General features: G+C 31.0%; 1 protein-coding gene across 1 annotated transcript; it reads right to left on the reverse strand.

The window, feature by feature from the left end:
- Positions 1-1,220: 1,220 nt before the first annotated feature.
- LOC134831004 (tubulin glycylase 3B-like) lies at positions 1,221-3,439 on the reverse strand. The gene is made up of 2 exons (XM_063844629.1): positions 1,856-3,439; positions 1,221-1,795 (listed from the first exon to the last, which is right to left on the reverse strand). The coding sequence occupies exons 1-2, from the start codon at positions 3,369-3,371 to the stop codon at positions 1,482-1,484; spliced, it is 1,830 nt and encodes a 609-aa protein (XP_063700699.1). The 5' UTR covers positions 3,372-3,439; the 3' UTR covers positions 1,221-1,481.
- Positions 3,440-10,941: the final 7,502 nt, after the last annotated feature.

Raw genomic sequence — 10,941 nt, forward strand, 5'->3', positions numbered from 1 at the left:
TCCTTTCCTCGTCGTCCTTTCTCAAACCAACGACGTGGATTGCGTGCGTGGCAATAAAATTAAAAGGAATGGATGCATCATTAGATAAATTAAGAGAGAGAGCGCAAAAGGGGAATATCTTACAAAAAATATAAATGGCCCGGCATATCCTTCTTCATCGGCCAAACGGGAAAAACGGGTGCTTTAAATAGTTTAACCGCAAAAATTAAATCTTTGCCTCGAAAAATATTCTGTCGCATTAGTTTTGCCCGATATGGCAACGACGACGACAATGGTGATGATCCCAAGTGTGGAATATAAATTTTTTTCTTCAAAATTATCATATCAACAATATGAGAAGAGCGGAGAAACTACAAGGAGCAGACAAATATTCCCCATTGTACAATTCGGAATGAATAAATTTTAAAATACAGGACACACACATATCCCTTTTCTGCATTCGGCAACGCTGTTTTGTATGAAAAATAGATAACGATGTAATCATGCTAAATTGAGTCACGTGTATTTGATGCTAAATGATCCATGAATGATATTGTGTGTGTGTGTCTTAGAACGATGTTGTTGGATTCCAGGTTTCCAATCTGCAATTGTGTGTGGTGAACTATGGAAAAGAGGGCCATTATCTCCCCATTTTAAGATGATTTCCGATTATAATTCCAATAAAAAGGATTTTTCTAAATTTTTTTATGCATTCACTCTTGATAATTTTTGTGTTGTCCGATATTTTTATCAAAAATTTATTTTATTTTTTTTTTTTTTTGTAAAAATCAGGATTTTTTTCATAATTTTAGCTGCAAAGAAAAAAAAATCCAAAATGAATCGATTTTAAAAAGTTTTGAAAATTAAAATATCTAGGAATCTAAAATATTTTTTTAAAATAATTAAAATTAAAATAGAAAGGCGACCAAATTTCATTAGTTGACCTTTTGTCGTAGGATGAATAAAAATTATTTTTTTAATTTTTTTATCTAATATTTAATGTTTTAAAATTTTTAAGCGAATTTTGCTTTTTTTTTTTACAAATTTTATACAAATTTTTTTTTATGAAATTTTAAATCTAACTTTAAAAAACTGAATATTTGTAGGAAATTTAGGCGTTTTAGCGAATAGTATTTTTTATTGTTTACTTGATCTTTTTTCGTAAAAATTAAATGATAAAAAGCAAAATAATTAAATTTCGTTGCCGTAATGACAATTTTTTAAGAAAATGTTTCCTTGATATTCGTCAACGTACGATATTGACTTTAGTCCCTAGACAATGTCAATAAACAACTTGCCAATTAATTATTTTTACACTGATCAACAAAATAACAAACAATGCAAAATTTAAAATTAGAATAAAATAAATTTAATTTTATAAATAAATCGTGGTTGTACAATGTACGGTGCGCGGTTTAGACAACATCTTATCGAAAGTTGCTTTCAATTCTAAATATCTAAAAGTAGACTTATTGGCAGTTTTGTATGATTTTTCAAAAAATTTAAGGAATCGGCGTGGGATTGTGAATATATTTAATCCAAGTTGCCGTTGAACTCTTGTTCCGTCCTGACAAACGTTTTTCTTCATCTGCCACATTCACATATCTGTGATTCAAAGATTTATAAACTGGTGTTCGGTAAATAATTTCAAAGCCTCCTGTGCTGGCTGTTCTGTCTTTTACCCAGTCTACCGTTACTTTGACGACATCTTCCATCACCGTTCCACAAACAATCTTCGATACAGGTGTGATGTAACCCAATCCCGGTGCGTAATTGGCTTCCAAAAGGTAAACTTGGAAGTTTTCTGTAATTATCCCTAAAAATTTTTTAAAAATTATTAAATTTTTTTCAGCGAAGTAACAAAAAAAAAACTTACAATCACAACCAAATAGTTCAAATCGTCCTGGTTTCAAGTCAATATAGGGCAAACTACCGATTGTCATAGCAATCAAGGCACGTTTCATCTGCGGGTAGATGAGCTCATCCCATGCATGTTCAAGTCCAATGCTGGTCAAGTAATCTTTGAAATCTATAATACTCCAAAGATGATCGTGCGGCAAGGGACTTGAGTCATAACGACTTGCAATATATTTTTGCTGAATACTGCTGTTCGTGATATGAACTGCCTCGTGGAAGGTATCTAACGAAAATGGCTGGGACGCAAATTTAAAACTCGCCATTGGATGTGAGAACGCTGTCAAGTCATTGTCTTCGATTGTAATCAAAAAATATTGTCGAATGTCAAATTTATGTCCATGAATCAGCAATGGCTTCTCAATGTACTTTTGGATAATGTATCGTCTTTTCAAGTTGTTGACATAACCCATGATCGTCTCCTCATTGTCTGACAGAACAATATCATATCCTTGTCCAGAGTAAGCAGGTTTGAGCAACCAAATGTTTCGAGTTCCGTCATATTGTCGCGATGGCCAGACACGCATAATCTCACCTGCGACAAATTTCACTTGACTTCCGTAGTAACGAATGATGTCAAAATCTTCGCCAACACTTTTGATTTTGGCTCCGTTCTTTGTGATTTCCGTTGAGGCCTTTAGGATGCGTTCCCACTCGAAATCATGAGGCGCAAAGGGAATATCCGGTCGTTTTTCGATACAATTTTTGATGTGTAGCAAAATGACCTTGAAAAGGACATCTAATGTATTTTGATCGATGGTGCCCTCCTCGTCGAACATGTCAAAAATTTCACGATCATTAAGATAGAAAAGTAAATTTGTTGCCGTTGTAAATTTAAAATCATTTTGAAATGCCTCTACTTCCTTACGACGATAAGCGACATACGACCGTGGGCATTTAACGTCAGTATCGACCATTAAAGCGTTTTCATTTAGTTTTGCTACTAGATCGCATAAGCCGTCTTTCAAGCCAAAATCACACTCGGAGATGAATATTTTATTTAGCCAAGGTGTGTTCATGAATGTGTGGTAATAGCATGGCATCGGTACCCATAAATAATTCGGTGGGTAATTGCCAACAAGACGTGCTAGCAATGCTCGTTCATACTCGTTTCCGTCTTCAGCGAGTTCAAGTAGCTCTTCAATGGGCATTTGTTGCTCTTCCGTGTGAAAAAGATGCGGTGGACTCTCGATATATCCGCGGTTTCGCAGCTCTTCTTTGATTTTTCCAACGTCGAAAAAGTACATAACTTGAAAGATTTTACCTTCTTTTGCTGCTTTTAAAACCATATTTGTGTATTTTCGATATTTGGCAGAAGAATCCAAACTTGTTACATCCTTTTTTGCTTTTTCAACTGCTTGATTTTTATTTTCTAAATCTAAATTCTTTTCTGCTGGAGACATTCTAACGGGAAAATGTCCTTCTTCCTGCACTGGGTTTTGACTGCTCGTAGAAAACGGAGATAATTCCTTTTCCATTTTGTGTCAATTAATTACGCACTTTGAAAAAATAATTTATTTTTGACAGTTTTGCCTTTCGATTTTAGATGTTGTCAATACGAATAGTCAAGCAACACTGAATCGATTTAATTTTAAGCTTAGATCATTTTTTATTGTTTGAATTTTATTGAATGAAATCTATTTTTATATAATTTGATTTTAAAAATAATTAAAGATTGTAATCGTAAATTTAGCTTGCATAGTCAAATCTATTTTTATCAGTACTATCAAGAAATTTTATCGATTTAAAATTTATTATTTATTATTTCTCTTTGATTTTTTACTTTTTGTCAAAAAAAAAATGTTTTTTTTTAGAAATAGAGAAATAATATTTTATTTTATTTCTTTTTTCATATAAAAATAGAATCTTTAAACTTTTTTATTTAAAATTTTGTTCGAAATATTTTGAAAAAAATTTTTATCTTAACATTTAAAATTTTTGTAAAATAAAATTGCGAAAAAAAAAATTAAAAAATGTTTATTCAAAAATTTATTAAAACAGTCATTAAAAAATTGTTTAATTGATTTTTTAGAAAATTTTAACTTTTCCAATAAAATATTTGAAATATTACTTTTTAGTGCACTAAATTTAGTTTTTTTAACCAATTTTTTTTTCGTAATAAATTTTGATAACATGCAAAATCTGTAAGCAAGATTTATCGTCAATGGCTGCTAACGGACTAACTGGACAATAAACTGACAGACAAAAGGAAAGAAGCATTTCCGCTGATTTTCAACTCAATTGTTTCGTTACTTTTATTATGAGGGGTCGCTATCTATTGGACTGAAACACATAAAGCATTTCTTTCAATCACGTGACAGAACCAAAATTTGCTTTTTCTTATATTTTTCCACATCTACAAAAAATGCTTGTCTGTGACTGTAACAATTCTAACCATCTAAAAATTGCTAATTGAAGTTTACTTTTAAAATTTAATTAAAATTATGCAAATGTACTTGAAAATTGTTTAATATTTCCAACAAAATATCATCCCAGTTAAACCGTCATTCTTCATTTAGGTACGACATGCTGTAATCAAGCCAGAGAAAAAAATCATAACTTTTATAATCTACACTTTTCCCCATCTACCTCAAATTTGCATCGCCATCAACGGACTCACATCATTATTCACGTAATTTACTCAATTTTCCTAATGAAACGTTACATGGACGATGGACTCTTCTTCCTTCGTGTGCGTGTCGTTGGTTAAAAAAACATGTAGCATAAAATTTGTGCTGCTTTGTTTAACTTTTGTTAAAAAACACACAACTTACGTGAGATAGATTGCGGTCCATCATGACCGTCGAGATTTTTCAGGCAGGAGGACAATGTGCAAAGTAGCGATGATAACATTTTATGGTAATAAATGTGTGACGTCGGTTAGGCTTTTGCGTGATTATGGTCGGTTATTTTAGCACGGAAACCTACGTCGTCACGACCGACAATTCAGCAGAGTAAAACTAAGTAACGAAAAGTGTGCTCATCTGCCAAATGTGTCTCATTTTTGAAAATGCGGAAACATACAAAAAGCCATAGTGCTCAATGAAGTGCATCACCCCATACCAAATGTATGTTTATTTGCAAAAAAAATCATCATCGACGACGTCATAAAAATTGATCCCCTATTCCTTCCAATATTTTTCTGCCTCTATTGCAATATAATCGAATAACATAACAACGTTAAATTATTACAAATATACACAATTATTTATTGTATCTATTCTACTGACACACATTTTATGCGTGTCGTTCCTTTACCTAGGACGAGGAGATGAAATTAAATTTTATTATGTGTACGGATATACTACAATGTATCTGGTCTGACATGCATTTATGTGTGAAGAATCACATGTGTGACTTCGTATGTGGAACAAGGACAAAGGAAAATATTTCATTTTTGCATACCCAGGAAGGCGAGAACTTTCAGGAAACTCCAGTGGAATAAATTTAATTAAATTTTACACAAAAACAGTTTTTAATTAATGGTTTTTAACTATCCTTACAGTATTTAAAAAAAAAACGATTTTCAAAAAAATTTTGAAAATGTTAAATTAAAATTTTAAATGAAAATTTTTGAAATTCGTTCTATTAACATTTTTACGTCAAAAATAAAATCATAGGACGCTTCAATTGAAACTCAATAAAATCCCAAAATTTAGCCAAAAAAATTGAAAATGGTAATTTAAAACTTTTAATTCAAAATTATTGATTAATTAAAAAAAATTAAAATTTATAAATAAAATATTAAAAAATTGTTTTGAATTTAATTTTTTTAAAAATAATTTAATTTTTTTTTTTGATTTAGGTATGAGCAGTTTTACTCAAAAAATATTTAAACTGTCAAAACTAAAGACCACATTTTTTAATAATTTTAATAAATAACTAAAATGAATGAATGAAAAAAATAATAATTTATAAAAGAACACTGGAATCTCCTGAAATATTTCCTCATTTGCGTGAAATATTTGTAAATTCAGTTGAAACGCAGCACAAAATTTCCTGCATTCCACAATGAGTGCGATTCCCAAGAGGGACGTCCATAATTGTTTGAGTAGACAGATCATGATGATGTACATTTATCACCAACGACGTCAACAGCGTCTGAATGGGTCAAATGAAGTGTATAAAAAGGGAAATTTCATTGATTAGCGCCTTTCGCAACGAATGTGTCATTATTAATAGAAACGAATAAATATAAATAATACGTTGGCATTTAGAAAGAGGACACCTTTCATGCTTTTTTTCTCCCTCCAATGCCAAAAACGAGTGAGTGGCTTGTCTAACTCGGTGTTTTGTCCGACCCCTATGTCCGAATGTGGTTATTTTAATTACAGCGTACGTTGTTGTTAAAGTTGATTATCTGCTCGATCGATGTCTGTATATTGCGAAAAGCTGCAAAAAAAAAGAGAGAAAAATAAATCTTCGAATTTAGGGAATTTAAATATTTGTTCAGAAAATTATCCATAAAAAAAATTAAATTGCAATTCAGTGCTTATCACTTCAAACGATTGCCCTTGATTCCCCTTGCTAATATAATTTATAATTCCATTTATGTGGCTGAGATTGCTGTTCTCTCTTGCTCTCGATTGACGCACACGCGATGCAATTTATTACGTGCACGTGCGTCGTTTGTTATCAAACGTGTGTGCGGAAAACAGTGATCATTAAGAATTTTATTTCGTTTTGATAGAAATCGTCGAATGCAACGACAAAAGTGACAGGATGTGGATTTGGCGCAGTTGTAAAACATTGCGTCGTAGAAGAGAAAAATATCTTAATTAGAACGAAATCAAGTCGCTCGTGTCGGCATGGCATGGTTATTAATCCACTTTCGTACAACACGATGACGAATTCTGGCTTAGCACATAAAAAGATGTAATTCCCCATAGATCTTGATTATAATGCAATTTTGCTACGTTAAAGTACGTTTTCTGGTAAGTAATAATAAAATGAAATAAAACTACCAGAAGAGCGCTGTTGGCTACAAAAATGTTAAATCTCTCTTTCTCTCTTGTGTTCGTTCGTTCGATAAAGCTTGATGGCAAAAAAATTTCCCATGTAACACTAACATGAGTAATATGCTTTTACACACACACGAAGCTTTGAAATGTTACACCAACACATAAATTGGGCATAATAAAAAGCTGGAATCTGTGTGATAAATGATGCTGAACACTTGAATGAACAGTACTTAGGTTTTGTTAGATTTTGAATATATAGTATATTTTTCGTGTTGTTTTTATGATATTTTTTTTATCCATTTCAGGACAAAGGCTCAGTTTCAAAAAACCGAGGATGACCATCAATTTTCTCCGAAAAACGAGTTTTAGTTGTGAATGAAGTTCTTGACGATATCCCAATGGAAATATTGAATCATCCAAATAAAAACCAGATTAGCCTTGATTTAATTATTTAAATGTAAATTAGGCCTTTAAATTTAATTATTTCACTTTATGTCCGATTTTTCAAAAAAAAAAAAAAAAAAAAAAAATCAGGGGTATATTTATTTTTAGTAAAAAATTGAAGATTTTTGACATATTTTGGTGCATAACTTTTCTATCGAAATTTTTCTTTAATTTAATTTATTAAATTTCGAGATTGGGTCATTTTAGTTAAATTTTGATTTGAAATCTAAAATTATAAACAAAAAAAAATTAAAAATAATTTTAATGTAAAAAATAATCGTTTAACGTTCAAAAATGTCAAAAAATAGGATAAAAAATTAAAAATTATAATGAAAATCATACATTTATGGCCACAACCAGTGAAAGTTGCAAAAACATCAGTTTTCTCGAAATCAGCAACTCACCCTAAAAGTTCATTGTCATTTTTTGCTGGACTACTTCCGACTACTCATTTTCTGGATGTATTCTTATTCCTGTGCACAACAAAAAATATTGTTAATGCCCTTGTGTAGCAAAATTCACTTTTTTTGCGCAATTGTTTCTTCTGCTTTCATCCTGCTTGTTTGCTTCCAAACACTTTTGCACAGAAAGAAAAAAAAATCAGACTAAAATATAATAATAATGTAGTGTTTTATGTTTTTTTACAGGTAGCCGATAAAAAAATCTGTGTTTTTTTGCTTTGAAGTACTGCTGTTATTTTCTTCTTTTCTTTTGAAAATATGAAAAAAATTAAGGAAAAAAAGTTTTGCAAGTATTTAAGGATGATGGCATCAATACAAGTTAATGGTTACCAAAATTACTGCGGATCGTGAACTAGAAAAGGCGTGTTTGAGAAACAATTCAAATCATCGAACAGTCGAACGGTTTCTCATAATAACAAAAATAATAATAATAAAAAATAATTGTTCAAAGAAATGTTTACATTGGATATCATTTCAAGACTCTTTTAATAGTCTTTCGTATGTTATTATTTGCAATTCGAGTGAACTAACGCAGCAGTGTACCGCTAGAACATTCCGATTGCCTCTATTATCCCAGATTATGTTTGTTAAAAAAAAAACTAATATTGAAAATAATCATCATCTGTGTGTACCTCTTTGTATTATTTTTTGTTTAAAAAAAATCTATATTTTTTTGCAAAGGGAGTTTCTATTGTTTACAAACACCGATCCGGTCCACACATAAAATAAAATGAGTCAATGTTATTTTTTTATGTGAGTGCGAGTAAGTACAGTAAGCTATTATGTCTCTAACACTTTGGTACAGCCAGGGATTAAAATTCATCGGTCCTGCACGAGAATTGTTCAATCCAAATTGAACATAAATATTATTTTTAAAAGACACAGCAACTGTTGATACTTTTTTTTTACAATCGGTCTCTCTAAATTTTTCAATTCTCGTAATAATAAGAGTAATAACAAAACACAACATGGGGTGTTGTCGTTGTTGTAAATAAATATTGTGCAATATATATGTATGGAGAGGAAGAGTGCGAGAAAAGGGAATACATTGAAGTGTGTTTATGCAATTGCATTTCGTTCATTTATATTAAAAGTAAACTTGTTGTGTGCATCAGTGGTGTGTAACAAAAGGCAATATTTTTTATGGCTGTGACAGATATTTGAGTGGGACGAGTTTTTCTTGTCACAGAAAATCGCTGCAATTTCGTGTAAGACCCTAAATAATTCTCTAATCTGATGGTGCACATAAATCTCTGCTTTTTTATTAATTAAGTCCCATATGTAGACGGAGGATTTCGGTCTCTTTAATGCAATTGTAAACACAAATTCCCTCTAATTTTTTAAACAACTCTACAACTTCGAACATCAAAGCGTCCTGCATCTCCTTTGAATGTATCTCATGCTGAATTTTTCAAGGTTAGTCTACTAATTATCTCTTTAAATAATTCCATTGTAGGTATTTACTTTCTTCCTTTCTTTCTCACAAAAGATATCAATTTACATATAATTAACAAAGACTAAAATATTTTTGTAACAATTTGTTTTTTATCTGTTTTGTTCTTAAATACATTTGCCACCCTTAACGAATTTCTTCTTCTGTTCTTAAACTGTGGCTCAAATATTATTAAATATTTTCAACTATTTAAAGTAGAAGCGAGAACAAGAAAGAGTGTAAAAAATATTTACAATTTTCGAGAGATATTTGTAAACAATAGACATCCCTCGGTAATAATTTTCGATTTGTTTGCTACAAAATGCCGTACAGACAAAAAGAAATGCCTATAATCGCCTTAGTGCTTGTAATACAAAAATACCAAGTTAATTAGTCTCCTCGGGGGTGTTAATGTTTTAACCATTCAAGGTTCCGTCTTACGTTTTGTTGTGCATTAATTGGCTTTAGAGATGTTTCATTATACGTAAACTTGAAATCGACATGACTTTTAAAGTATCGGTTTCTTCTTATTTACATCACTTAGGGACTTTCCGTATGTTTAATAACGTTGACTCATGCCTCGTCGAGAGCAAGTACCCCTAATATTACAAATTACACACAAAGAAAGTGCTGTGTCATAACCTTCAAAAACAACAATCTTGGTCCCTTTTGCCTTGCCTGTGTGCCGAGAGAGAGAGAGATCGTCGTGTTGATAAAATCTGACACAAATGCAAGAACGAGGAAATTAATGTTGAAACCAGGGTCATATATCTTAAACACAAAATTTCGAGTTTTATTGCATTTACACGCGTTTTTAATGCGCACTCACACTCGTCTTGACATGCATGCGTGTTTGCACACCATTTTAAGGTTGTAAACATATAAATATTAAAAATGCATAAATTAACCGAGTTTCCCTTGTTTATCATTAAAAAAATTAAAAAGAAATATTATTTCGGGTGTTAAACCTCTATAAATAAATTAATTTCTGGCGCCATTCAGACTAAAAAAAAATATTTTTAGTGCATTTTATATCTCAAAAATATCTAAAGGTCCTTTCTTATTTTTTTAAATTCATTTTATTTATCATTAGTAGCCGATTATTTTATTTTATGGCATGCCGGCCAATTGTCCAGTAGCTTATCCTTACTAATCTTAATTTTATTTGTGGGTATCGTTCTTCAAAGGAGACATTTGTGTGGATAAACGAATTAAAAACATTAAAAAAATGAAATTAAAGTAGATACGGGTCCTTTTTTATAATCTTTAATTTTATAAAACACATGCAGGAATGAATTCAAAACTAGACTGGACTACATAAAAAAGTCACTTCAGATAAGACTGAGAAAATTTTCTTAAATTTATTTGAATCCACATCTTCAATGGTGGTCTCGCAAAATGAATTTGTCTAGATTCTAATTTTGATTTCGCGCGAAAAATTCCTGTCTAATGAGCGTTTACTGTCATCGTTTAATTAAAAGAAAATTAATTTATTTAATGGAATTCAAAAAGAGAAATGCAAAATCGTGATTCTGAACACATTTAGAGATGACTATTAGACGACACGATAAGCAAGAAAATGGGCAGACACACATGTTTTTATATCCCTTTTAAATCTTTAAAATTTTTTGGTATTTCGTTTGATGTTGCTCGTGTGTATATTTTATTCGCTACAAATCTAAATATTGTGCGCAAAAGAAGGAAATTTTGGACCGGGAAATGTTTCGTAGTCATTGTGAGATTTTAATCA

The sequence above is a fragment of the Culicoides brevitarsis genome, chromosome 2 (genome assembly GCF_036172545.1).
Source record: "Culicoides brevitarsis isolate CSIRO-B50_1 chromosome 2, AGI_CSIRO_Cbre_v1, whole genome shotgun sequence".
Taxonomy (NCBI): domain Eukaryota; kingdom Metazoa; phylum Arthropoda; class Insecta; order Diptera; family Ceratopogonidae; genus Culicoides; species Culicoides brevitarsis.